General features: G+C 40.1%; 2 protein-coding genes across 4 annotated transcripts in view; one reads left to right on the top strand and one right to left on the bottom strand.

The window, feature by feature from the left end:
- Window positions 1–3,750, bottom strand: part of PACRG (parkin coregulated) — a 201,107-nt gene extending 197,357 nt beyond the window's left edge. The window contains exons 1-2 of one of the 3 annotated variants that reach the window (XM_051615471.1): window positions 3,664–3,750; window positions 3,179–3,367 (exon numbers count right to left, since the gene is read on the bottom strand). In XM_051615471.1, the coding sequence (XP_051471431.1) occupies window positions 3,179–3,319 (141 nt within the window). In that variant the 5' untranslated portion in view covers window positions 3,320–3,367; window positions 3,664–3,750. Of the gene's footprint in view, window positions 1–3,178; window positions 3,476–3,567; window positions 3,605–3,663 lie in introns of those variants that run through there. The other 2 variants (XM_051615470.1, XM_051615469.1) reach the window with 2 other exon arrangements.
- Window positions 3,751–4,004: 254 nt separating this feature from the next.
- Window positions 4,005–13,454, top strand: part of PRKN (parkin RBR E3 ubiquitin protein ligase) — a 705,342-nt gene continuing 695,892 nt past the window's right edge. Inside the window, exon 1 of the mRNA XM_051615355.1 lies at window positions 4,005–4,139. Coding sequence (XP_051471315.1) covers window positions 4,133–4,139 — 7 coding nt within the window. The 5' untranslated portion in view covers window positions 4,005–4,132. The remainder of the gene's footprint in view (window positions 4,140–13,454) is intronic.

A 13,454-nucleotide genomic window follows, 5' to 3' on the forward strand; every position in this document is an offset into this window, starting at 1 on the left:
TCTTAAAAAACACTCACTTAAGTGAAAATGGGAAGGTTTTGTCTTTCTTTACATTTGATTAAGGTTTTTGTATACAAATTCTGAAAAGTTCAAAACTTCTCCTACTCAAGTCCTTAGGAATAGCATGATTAATTTTTTTTCAGGTTAAGGAGTTATATTTTGATAGCTGAAATTTGGTTGCACCACAGAGAGAGTAAATCATACTGTCATGAGAAAACAAATGGCATAAATATAATGTAAATGTCACAGTATCTAGCTTGTTAATGTAGAAGACCTTTATTGGATTTTACTCTTAATCTACATGTCTATATCAATTTACAGTTCTGGAATAATAGAAAACAACACTTTCTTCAGTTCAGAAAAAAATATTTTTGGTGATTATTGATTAGGTATTGTATTTCAATAACTGAATTTTCTATTTAGCCAGAGCTGAGAAATGTCTTGAATATTGTATGTACTTAATTTCTGTACTAACTACTGGTGATGAAAGCCGACTCGGAAGGAAAACCGTATCTAGCAACCTTCCTGAAAAACAACTTAGTAAAACACTCTGTGCACAAGCAGCAACAAAAAATTCTGCAACCCTTACTGCAATGTTTACAGTCATATATGCATAATGGTAATCTGTTGGACTCAATGCTAAGAGTTTAAGACTCACCACATGCTTACACCAAAGGCTATTCATCTGTACCTAGTTATTTGACCTGGGATATGCTGAATTGTTGCTGACAACACCGTGCCTTGTCATGCTGTTAACAAAAAGAATTACCATGTCTGAACGGTATTTGCCTGCTGTGCTTTCATCCCTCCAGTCAGTTCCTAAGCCTTTCATGAGAACTTCATCAATGATGTCAACTTCTGACAAGTGAGCACTTAATGAATCAGAAGCTGCATTTAACCAGTTGTTGGAAAAGAGAAAAGGGACACTCAGTTCTTCAGAGACAGAGTGGCAGGGAGATACTCCTTACTCTAGCCCATTTTTTTGCACGCTGGTCCCTGGGAAATTATTCCAGTGGCTGCCTGTCCTCACTTGGAGCTTTTGCAAAATACAGACGTAGCACTATCAATTTTCCAGGACCTCTAATACTTTCACTACTTCCTACCCAGGCAAGAGCAGAACCTGTGGAGCAGATAAGAACACTGCTAACCCCTACCTCTGGCCGGGTGCAGAGGAGGCAGGCAAGGGGGCAGGCAGATAAGGCAGTAATTGAACAGGTTGCCTGGAGAAGTAAGGGAATGCTGAAAGGTTTCACGTTTTAGCTAGGGAAACCCATGACTGACCTGATCTAATGCTAGTGACAGGCGTACTTCAAATAGGAAGTTGGGTTACATGATCTCCAGAGGTCCATGCCAAAATATCTATGGTACAAGTAGTAGCTCCAAAGGCAGATGATTTACCTGTTTGCTCTTGCCTAATGACAGTACCATATGATTTAACATTCTGTGAATTCGGACATAAAAGTTAAAACTCCCTGAATATTTAAAAAGAACACTTAAATTGTGATTAAAATCATAGGTAGTTATGTTCACAAGTCAAAGCTCCTTTCTTAAAATTAAATACGTATTTCTCAAACTCCTCTGAAACTGTTGATTCTTTTAGACAAAATCAAGCATATTTTACATATCAAGGTGTAATCAAATATGTGCAAATATCCATGACTTGAATTTTGACCAGAGAAGAGGAAACATGTTGTCATGAGCCGATGCTGCCACGGAGGCTACTGGCTGTCAGGTGCTTCTGCGACTTCCCTCCCCAGTTTGGAGGGCTTTGTGAAGGAGACCAAGGGCACATGTGGCACTCCCCTCTCACAGAGGAACAGCTGCTGCAGGACCGTATTTTAGAGTGGAGGTTAGAATACCACCCTCACCACACCTACAAACTGTTACTAAGACCAACGTTTATTTTACAAATTAACCGGTTTATTAAAGAACAGTTACACTAAGGGATGAGGTTTAGGAAAAAATGTAAAAATGGCAAATGGCTACCAGGTATATATGCAACAGGACTGTGCCCTTCAGGAAGTAATGCAAAAGTACTGTGCTCTTAAGACAGTTTCCCACACATGTTTAAAAATCAATCCTTAAATTAGCTGAAGTGTTATACTGTATTCCACATATCTCTAGAATTAAAAACAAACAAGCCAAACAATCATTAAAACCAAGGGGGTTCCGGGTGTTTTCACCTGGTATTCTTCCAAAGGTGAATACTAAGATAGAGCACGGTTTAGTTTTACTAATAAGGAGGAAGTCTTTAGTATACATAAATTTCTACTCCTAATTTGTTTAAAGATCCTGCTACAGAAAACAAGTCTGGAAAAAACTGCAACTGGAAGGCTGTTTCAGCAAAACAAGGGAAATAATGTATTTCATAACAGTTGTCAGAAAAAAAATACACAATTTAAAAACACCCTAAGAACAGAACACTTTTCTAACATCTTGAATTGTGTCCAAATAAAGAAAAAGAAGCTTCTTCTTATTCCTAAAATCTGAAAAAAGTAGTTAAATAAAAGAGCATAAACAAATTTAAAAGGCCTTTATCCTAGTATTTTCACACACATGCCTCTAAATTAATTATAAATTGGTTCCATTTACTGAAAGTGAAGCTTGCTGGATCAAATCCTCTGTGTGTTTGAACTATGAGATGTGGAACTAATGTTGATTTCCAGTTTAGTAGTCTCTTGTACCACGTGGAAGCTTTTTACTATTTTTCAAGCTTATTTAAAAAAAATAAATCATGTCCTTTCCGGATCTTTGCCACTGTATGTGACAGTCACATCAAATTTATACCACGCTGTGCCAGTATATGAAAACACTTCCAAGTAATCCTGCAATATCATTTGGCAGCATTTAGCTAAACACAAGGTAGTAAGCCTCGCACGCAATTCTATTAACTGACAGTTTAATAGAACGTGCGCTGCCAGTACAAAACAATACAGGAAACTTGTGGCATCAAAGCAACACATCTGGATGCAAAGTATCACAGCTTCCACCAGCACAGGCAGTTACCTCATAATACCTCCGTAAAGCCTTAAGGGTGATTTCAGAAAACTCCAGATAAAGTTTTAGCAACTCCCCCGCTTTCCTGACGTGCTTTATCCCCAGCTCTAACTCACTATATTTCCTGCACGTGTGAGATCAAAGTTAATTTACAACACCTGTACACTCGCAGCAAACCTACCACAGTGTTTTTCATCATCGCTTTAACAGTGAATCCGTCGGAGACCTGCTGCTTGCTCTTCTTCTCGTGCCCCGCCGGCTCCTGCTGCGGGGGGCACCCGTCATCGACGGGCTTTGAGGGGCTGGACCCCGCTTTCTCCATTGTTGTCTCCCCACCAGCGCCCGCGACGGACAAGAAACAAAATACAACCTGGAAACAAACAAACAAACAAACAAACATCAACGCTACGCCTCAGCAAGTTAGAAAACACAGCAGGTCTACCTGGTCCACCTCCGCCGCCTTCCCCACCCGCGACACCCTCACACGCGCTCTTCCCGCGCTTTCCCTGCCCCTGGCGGACTTCTTCGCGGGCACTTCTTCCCTCGCGCCCCCCCGAGCCCCTTCTGGACCCTGTCCGTCGCCCTCCTCGCCACCGCTGCTGCTTCTCCATCCGCAGCCCCCGGCCACCACCTGCCCCCCGGCCTCCCCTGCCCCGCCTCACCCACCCCCTGCGCCGCCCGCCGCGCGGCCTCGCGCCCGTCGCTAGGCAACACGTCAACAACCCGCCGCCCTCCCCGGGGGCCGCGGGGGAAGCACGGGCTGAACCCACGAGACACACCCCCCGCCCCCCGGCGCGCGCAGCCCACGCGCGGGCACGCCGGGAAGCGGGCAGGCGCCGCGCCGCTCCACAGCAATTAACAGAAAATAATTAACACGGGGGGACGGGGGTGGGTGGAGAGGGACAGGCGGTCACGTGAGGGGAGCTGGGCGGTGTAAAGAGGCGAGAACTACGTTACCCAGAGAGCCCCGCGCCCCCGGGGCGCATGCGCAGTCCCCGCCGCGGGCGCCGGCAGGGCCGCAGTCGCGCGGCGCGGCGAGGGAGCGCTCGAGCGGCGTGCGTGGGGCACGCGCCAGCCTCCTTCCCTCCCTGCCTCCCTCCGGCTCCCCGGCGTCCCCTGCCCCCGCGCCGCCGCCATGATAGGTGAGTGAGCCAGCCAGCCCGGATGCGGGTCCGCCCTTTCCTGCCCGCCTCTCCGCCCGCGCCGGCCGCGGCGCAGCGGCCTCGGAGCGCTGTGCGGGCTCCTTCGGCTCCCCTCAGTTCCCGGCGGGTGGCAGCGGCGGCGGCGGGTGCCCGCTGAGCTCCCGCGGACCCGCCGGCCCTGCGCGGTGCCTGGTGGCCGCGGGTCCGGCCGGGCCGGAGCAGGAGGCGCTGCCTGGCCCGTCCCCTCGCTGCCTCCTCGCCTTCCTGACTGCGCCCCGGCTAAAGCCCGTCCCGCGCTTAGCGGGGCCACGCAGGGGCCTGGGGGGTCAGAGGGCCGAGGGGTCAGCGCCCTTTTGCCTTAACCTTCTCATGGGGAATGACGCACCACCCGCCTCCTCTGGGCTTGTGCTTGGGGTCATTTTAACATTGTTTTTTATCTCACCTCAGTATATCGATTGTATGTGCTATTTGGCAAGGTGGGTGTGATCTGTGAACCTTTTTGGCCTTGCCTGGTATACATGCTAGTGGTCTGGCATGGTGCTTGCTGGCAGTGATCTGAAAAAGACGCAGCTTGGGCCTAATTACGGTAGTCTGGCCGTGTGATCCTTGAGTTGGCTTCTGTACCCAGTTAATGCTGGAGTGACGTGGATCAGTTGCTGCAGAAGAGGTTTTCTTCGGTTTGTAAGATGAGTCGGCCAGAGGAGTCCCACAAATCACAGGATCTTTCTTTGTAGCCCCTGCCTCTCATACATTTAATATTGCCTTAACTTTCACAATTTCATGTATTATTTGAAGCAAAAGCAATAAAATGTAGATACACCTGTATTTTAACAATTCCTTGCCTTTCTCAGGCTGTTTTATCTGCAGTGTAGGTGTCATAGCTGCTGTCGACATAAGACCTGATCAAGTTGAAAAGCATGTAGTTATTTGTCAGAATATTTACTGTTTTTAAATTAAAGATTTTGTAAGTATCCAGGAATCCCATGAGTCTTTCAACTAGACGTACTTTTTTTCTTAGCACTATATATGAACAGGAATATTTGGGCAATGTGTTTTTTTTCATTTTGCAAAAGCTAAAAATAAAGTTGAAAGCAGTTACTTCTAAATAGTCGTCTGTATAAATATTTATGCAAATGGTCTCTTGTTGTGGGATCTTAATACTGGCTTTTCTTGTCATTTGGACTGTTTTTTTCTGTTGTAGCAGAGAATATTTTAAAGGCTGGGCTTAAGGAAAACACAGACGGTCAGTTATTCCACTATCTTTCATCTTGCAATTTTAGCTCTGTTGATTTGTTGTCTTGCTACACTGTATACAGTACATGTGTTTACAGGAATGCAGTGTGAGTTTGTTTTGAATGCTTTAGGAAAGTAAGTTGAGTGTACATAAGGAACTGCCCATGTGGTTACAAAGTTGAAGCCTCTTACTGAAATCTAAATGTTTACTTACTGTGCATGAAGATAATATTTATGACTGAGGAATTACAATTTTATTTTCATTGTGGCAGACAGAAATGTTTATGAATATTGATAATGAAATATACATCCCAGTTAGTTATGAATTTATAAACATAGCTTTACATGAGTTGCAACCTTAACTGATGGAAGCAGCAACCTGTTACTTCAGTGAAAGAAAATAAAGACACAATCTCCCATTCTGAAAATACAAGAATTGTCTTCAAGGTATATAATGTAGAGACCTAATCCAATGTCCTACTTATTGAAAAGTTTCCTCTAAAAATTTGAGAGCTGGGAATACCATGGAATAATTGGGGAAGGAGAGGAAGGGCAAAATAATATGTGTAATCAGTTTTTCACCTGAATATTTAAAGATTTATCCTGTGAAGCACATGGTATATTTTCCAAAATATCTTACAGTTTCATATCTCTTGAAATGCTTTATGTCCTCGTGAGTTCTTGTGGCAAGTAATTCTACAATGGAATTGTGTAACAAATGGCAATTACTTTTATTGTTTTTAGTTGCCTATCTGTTACTTCCTTTTTACGTCCTTTTGTTCTTGTGCTGTGAAATAGGGAGAACAAACCTGTTTATCATACTACATTTTCCCTTCATCTTTTATTATTGTTCTTTGTTTTTATTCTTATTTTTCATCCAGTGAAATAGATGAAGCTTTTGACTCCATCTTTTTCCAAGTGTTTGACCGTGTGCATGGTTCTTCTTTGAACTTTTTATTTCCCTCCCCCACGAAGTTTTTTAAGATATCTTGCACTTAGGACCCGTCATGCATCATTGTCTTCTGTCCACTAGTCCTCGACGGCGTTTACTATACATCAAACCATTTCTGTGGACAACTATACTACTGTGTACCTTAAGCTTGTGAGAGTTCATGTCATGTTTCCAGATTTGTCTTTTTTTTTTTTTTGTTCCTTTGTTTTCTATCCTCTTTTTTTTTTTCTGCATCTACTTTTCTAGTAGCTTTGTTGCGCTTCAGTGGAAAAGCCTGTTGCAGCTAATTCAAAGCTCTTCAGCAGTGTAGGTAGTGAAATATACAAAGCATAAGTTTAATGGTAAATTGTAGTAGTCACCTAAATACAAGGATTTAATCAATCTTAAGAGCTTCTTATTTTTAAATAAGCACTGAAAGACATCAGTTGACTTAGAATTTCCAATTTTCTGTTTGTACTTCCTCCATATTGGTATCATCAGAGTTAGGAAGACAGATTGATAGTAATACTGGTGCTATTTTGAAGATGATACAAGATTGACAAGAATGGGACAAGAAATTCCCAGAGGCTTGTGTACCTAAGTTAATTTAGTAAGAGAAATTTTTAAGCAAGAATTTGCAGCTCTATAATTTGGTGCAGCATTGCTAGTATCTGTTATGTGGTAAAGAAGATTATAATAGCCTATGACTAGCACTTGAAGACACATTCCCTGTTACAAACAGCAAGTAACTTTTTTTTGCAGCTGCTTAGAAGCATACAGCTTTTATGTTGATAACTGTCACAATAAGGTCCTTTTATTTATAAAAATTAATCAAATCTACTGTTTCACTGTTACGTCAAGCAAGTACTAGTGAAATCGGTCAATACTTGTGTTAAAATATAGAGAAGGAGACAAGGCTAATATGGTCCAATGTTATGTAATATTTAATATTATTCTTACTATGAGAGCCATTTTAATCCTTTTTTATTATTTATTTATTTATTTTCAGGTGGGAGAATAAGTAGGCTTCTTAAAGTTTTAATTAAAAGGCAAAATAACTCCAGTGGAAATACAGTGTATAGTAGGTGTCCCAACTTTTTTTCCCCAAAAAACCCTCAATAATTTTAAAATTTAACTATGGAAATGTATTTTCAAACAAAGAAAAAAATCCAGCATTGCTCAGCAAAGTACACCATTTTATGTGTTAGAGGATAAAAAACCCCAATAACAAATTGCAGATTCAACATATGAATATTTCTGTTCAAGGAATTGTTCCAGGCATTTAAGCAATTTATTTGTAGCACTACAGTGATGAAGAGTTTTATAAATACAGAACAAAACCCTCCCCATGCTTGTGCCAAACACTATAGGTATAACACAGGAGATAGATGAAGCTTAGTACATGGGTATTAACTTGACTTAGTAGGAGGCTTTGTTTTCATGCTGAAAGTTATGCTACTGCAGTGCTGTCTCTAGTTATTGTTGCTTCTCTTGCTGTGCACTATTTCTCCCTGCCTTTATACCAGCAAGCTAAGTTTCAGTTGCAGCAGAGCAACTATCTGTTCAGGCACACTGTGAAGTCAAAATATCATAGAATGATTGCAGTTGGAAGGCATCTTAAAGGTCACCTAGTTCCAACCCCCCTGCGTGGGCAGGGACATCTCCCACTAGACCAGATTTCTCAAAGCCCTGCCCAACCTGGCCTAGTACACTTCCAGGGATGGGGCTTCCACAGCTGCCCTGGGCAACCTGTTCCAGTATCTCACTACCCTTACACTGAAGAATTTCTTCCTAATATCTAACCTAAATTTACTGTCTTCCAGTTTAAAACCATTTCCACTTGTCCTATCACTATACACTCTTGTAAAAAGCCCTCCCCAGCTTTCCTATAGGCCTGTATTTTCAGATACTGGAAGGCCACTACAAGGTATCAGTGGAGCCTTCTCTTCTAAAGGCTGAATAGCCCCAACTCTCTCAGTTGGCTTTCTTGAGTTTTCAACAAGTACTACAGAAAAAAAAGGATTAAAACCAAATTTGAGGTGAGATACTGAGGCAGCTTCATGTAATCTGTCAGGAAATATCTCTCAGAACAAAAAATGGGAGAGAAGGACACAAACTTTTTAAAATGTAGAAGATCTAGATGGTTAGCATTGGCAGGTCAGCATTTATTTAGTGAATGAGAGATGAAGGTGATAGTAGAGATGGGTTGTGAGGGCTTTTGACACTGAAATACGATTCATAGAACAGTAATCAAGTTAAGAGAGAATGGGAGCCTGGGTGAAAGTTTTAGCTATCTGGATGGCTGATCACTCCTCTGTGTTTAATTCTTTTTCACTTTGTTGGTATCTTTATTTTCTGCATAAATATTTCTATTTCTCATAGTTATGAAAATAACTTTGAAGAAGCAGAAGGAGAATAAGCTATTTCAGAATTTCACAGAATGAATTCAGAAAATAATGGTGCCAGCTTACCCAACCAAAGGAAAAGTATTTTGGGACATGTCTCCTTAGATATTTTGATGATCTCATGCTGCAATTTTGGTTTTCTTTCTTTTGATGTCATCTTAGTGTTCTATATCAGTTTATGTAATGCTGCGGATAGTTTCACTGCAATACATACTTTTAACTGGAATAATAGCTTAAGTCATAGATCTCCTATCCTATGCTATTCTTATTATTTTTCCAGTGTTTAATTTGATTAAACAAAACCTGTATCTCAGAATATCAAAGACCACTTGTGTTTTATATGCATGGCTTGTTTTCCTGGAGTTTTTTTTGAGCCTTTTTTCTTCTGCTAGACTGGCTGTATTGTCCTGTACGTAAAGAACTGCATCAAGAAATGTGTGTTTTACCAGATTTATGTTTTATTGATTACTTTCCTACAAAATGCTTTGTTATTACTTTTATCAGCAAGGGTTTAGAAAGTTAGAATCACATCAAATAGGTTATCTGCGAAAGATATCTGGCTTCTGTTAGATATACTTGAACATTCTGGACTTCTTTTTTTTGCTTGTTTGTTGTTTTTTTTTTCTGAAAGAAAAGAAAGGGGGAGGAGAATGGGGTTTTGGTTTTGTCTGTTTGTTTGTTTTGGTTTTTTTTAATGGCCACAAAATAATAATATTGTCATAGCAAACATTGAGAGGGTATCAATCTGGCAGTTGCTTAACATTATTTCCCATTGCCAAATTCCCCATCCTTTTCTGTATTTTCTGGTTACCTGGTGATATATCTGTAAAGAGTGGATATATATGTATGTATGTATGTATGTAAGATCTGACCCTGTATTGTGCTAAGTTCTCGTTCTGATAGAGTTGTGTAAGTGACTTCTGATTGAGCTGCATTAGTCACAAAAAGGTTTTGCTGCCATTTCTTTTTACCTTGCTCCTCCCACCCATTCCCTGTTGCTATCTGTGTATTTTGCCTCATTCCTCTTACTGACTGTGTTTGACTCTTACACTAATTCAACTTGCTATTGTAGCAGAAAACCTGCCCATTTTTGCAGGATCTCATCTTGAAAGAAGAGCTCAGTGAACACCAAAGTCTGTTCAAGATAAGTGGAAAATGCAGAAGGAGGCAGTAGAAATGAGACTAATTTTAAGCAGGGTGCTTTTTGATGTGTTTAGTCCTACCTGTGCATCTTCACCTTCGGTTGTGGCAGAATATACTCGGCTCCTGCTGATGCTGGGAGCATAAGGAGAGCTGACAAGGGATTTCACAGTCCTGTTGACAAAAAGCATGATAAAGGAGATTATTACATTTAAATTCCTATCTTTTTCTGAGTGACAAAGAAAAATAACCTGAAAACAAGTTTTGCAGCAGAAAGAATACATTCTTTCATGTGTAATGTGCATATACAGTATCCATTGGCAAAACATTTGGTCGAGCCTGTCAGATGAGAATAAAATGAAGAATTTAAAATTCTGCTTATCCACAGAAACATCAGGCAAAGGTCTGGGCTAACAAAATACAGAAATTAAAAAAAAATGTTTTGGAACATATAACAGCAAATGCTACTGCTTAAGAGTTGCTGCCAGAGTAATATATGTGTCTTTTGTAGATATATTGAAAGCCAGAGACATTTGATAACATTGCCTCAAGAGGTGCAGTAGCTTTCTTAATTGGAAACACATACATCCCCATTTACTGAAAAAACCATGGAGCAGTCAGTTGTGTAAGTGATCAAGCCACAGAAGAAAACAATACTGAGAATGGTGCATGTTTTACCAGTTATGTTTAGTAGAAGCCCAAGGGAGTGTAAAACCATTAGTGGAAACTTGGTTACTTTGCCAAACAGGTTCTTTGTAGAAGAGATACAATTAATTCTTTTTCAGTTAATTTCATTATTCAGTGTTTTTTTGTGATACGCCACGTGTAAGTATTCTTTGACTGAAAATTAACTTATAATGTAAAATGTAGTGAAGTATGACGTTTTCCATTAAAAGAAGAAAAATTGGAAATGTTAGAAGTGTGCAGCTATGTACCAAGAATACCAGTGGAAAGGTTGGTTTGGATATAATTAGCAAATAAGCTTTAGTTATATATTTGTCAGTTATTTCACACTATGTGATTTCTCCCTTCTGAACTACAGTGTGTGGCATCTTGCAAATCTTTACATTTTATGAGGACTTACTTCATAATCATTAAGTAACTAAGCTTTATTATGTATTTTATGTATTTTATATCTGTATTTTAAGAATTTTTCATTTTCCAAATGTTGTACCTTAGGCCTCTCCCATACCCTTTGTATTTTGCTCAGTTCAAATGTAGTGGAAAGATGAATCACCTTACAAAATAAGGATAAAAATTCATCTGACACATGTCATGTAGAAAAATCCATCAGTATCCTCTTGTCTGTTTTATTCCTGAGGCTGGACAAGATGGAGGATGAGGTAATTCATCCCTGTGCACTTCCTGAATTAGACTGAAGTCTGCCTGTTTGTCCTAAATTGGCTTTTAAGGAGTAACTATATTGCATACTAATGATATGTTAATATCACTAAAGTTTGATCCAGGAAAAATAACACAAAAATTGTTCTTGGGGGTGTATGAAAAGAACTGAGAGATTTGCCAAATTGTTACAAAATATCTGTTAAAATGACAGGAGACAAGAAAGCATATTTAAGTTCTCCAGCCATTAGTCAAATACTAAGTTCAAGTTCAGGGATCTTAAGGGTAGAAATTAATGACTGCCTTTTTTTTTTTTTTTTCCATACCCTTGAGGAATTTCTACAGCGGTAGTTGGTATTTATGCTGGTAAACATGTATCTCTCCTGAAGAAGGCAGTCTAATGAATTCTCATTAATTCAGCCAAAAGATTGCAGTAAAGAATGTGTCACAATTATGATGTATTAAATACACAGTACTTCTATGTAGGACACTTCAATGATGCCTTTTTTACAGTCCCTACATGCCTATCATGGGTAAGCCACAGAATCTTTAGTAATTCCTTCTAAATATAGCACATTGCCTTCAAAAAGAAGTGGTATTGTAAATTAGATGTTTCAGAGAAATTACCCATGTTAGCTGTTTTCCTGCTTTATTATCTAAGCAGTTAATTTTTTCAGCAGAAGCTGTCTCTTGAAATTTGGAACTATTTGAGGCCATCTGCAGAAATCAATACCTCTCTTCATGCTAACAATCTCAGTGGAGGACAGTTTTTTAAACTCTGACTCTAGAACTATTTTAAAGCTTTCATACCCTCTGATTACCTCTGAAATTGTGTTACTATATGCCATTTTCTTGGGGGGGAGGAGACAGAACAATGACACACACATCTAAGAATGACGGGCCATTGCACATCTTCAAAATAAATTATCTGCATCCTCCATACAATTTTTACTCCACAACTCTCAGCTTTGTTCCAGTTATGATTGCTAAGCAATTATGATTTTCTATACCTGGCTGGTTTGAGCTGAGTTGAAATGATGGAAGGAAGCTGGTTATCAAGTGAACCTTCTTAAAGAGTGCCTTGCCATTAATGTCTTCCCTTTTTAACCCTGATTTTGGAAGTCTGACCAATGAGATGGTGTGTTTATTTTTTGTATGTGTCAAAAGTTCCTTTGTTATGTATTATTTGTCCCTATAGCAGAGATCTTTTGGTAAGAAAACAAAAACATTTTTACATGCTTTTTTTTTTTTTATGCCATGCTTTTGGAAATTCTTTTGACATTCTCTTTTGATTTGAGGTCACGGTTTGCCTTTGCCTCTGAACTCTCTAAACCTAAACCCTTTTACTTGAGGGTGCATGGAATCCTGACATGAGCCCTCAACACAGGAAAGACATGGAGCTGTTGGAGAGGGTTCAGAGAAGAGCCACAGAGATGATCGAAGGGCTGGAGCATCTCTGCTATGAAGACAGGCTGAGACAGTTGGGGCTATTCAACCTGGAGAAGAGTAGGTTCTGGGGAGACATTACAGCAGCCTTCCAGTACCTAAAGGGGCCTATAGGAAAGCTAGGGAGGGGCTTTTCACAAGATAAGAGTAGTGATAGGAGAAGGGGTAATGGTTTTAAACTGAAAGAGTGTAGATTTAGGTTAGACACCAGGAAGAAATTCTTCACCATGAGGGTAGTAATGCAGTGGAGTAGGTTGCCCAGAGAGGTTGTATAAGCCCCCTCCCTGGAGGTGTTTAAGGCCAGGTTGGATGAGGCTTTGTGCAACCTGGTCTAGTATGAGGTGTCCCTGCTCATAGCAGGGAGGTTGGAACCTGATGATCTTTAAGGTCCCTTTGCACCGTAATCATTCTGTGATTCTATATGAAAGAAAAGTATTGGAAGTTGATTTGATTGAGCTTCAGATGCTGTTAAAGATTAATGGAGATACTATTTGAGGAAAGAGCTTGTAATTCCGTGGCAGTTTAAAGGCCAGCAAGTTTATAATGCATTAATGTATAGGAAATGAAAGCACAGCTTTTTTGAGAGCACATGCCATCAAGAGGTGTTGATTGTGCTGTGTTTTTTGGGAAGGTAATATGAAAAATACATTTGTTGTCACAAGAATCAGGCATCTTTGTTTGCTTTAGTGTGTCTTTGAAAACTTAATAATGTGATTACAAATGTTTGAAATTAGTACTATATAAGACAGTAAGCTTACATACTAAGCTTGATTACGATAATATAGATGAGCACTGAAGCAAATTAATTTCTATTTATAA

Source organism: Apus apus, chromosome 3 (genome assembly GCF_020740795.1).
Source record: "Apus apus isolate bApuApu2 chromosome 3, bApuApu2.pri.cur, whole genome shotgun sequence".
Lineage (NCBI taxonomy): Eukaryota > Metazoa > Chordata > Aves > Apodiformes > Apodidae > Apus > Apus apus.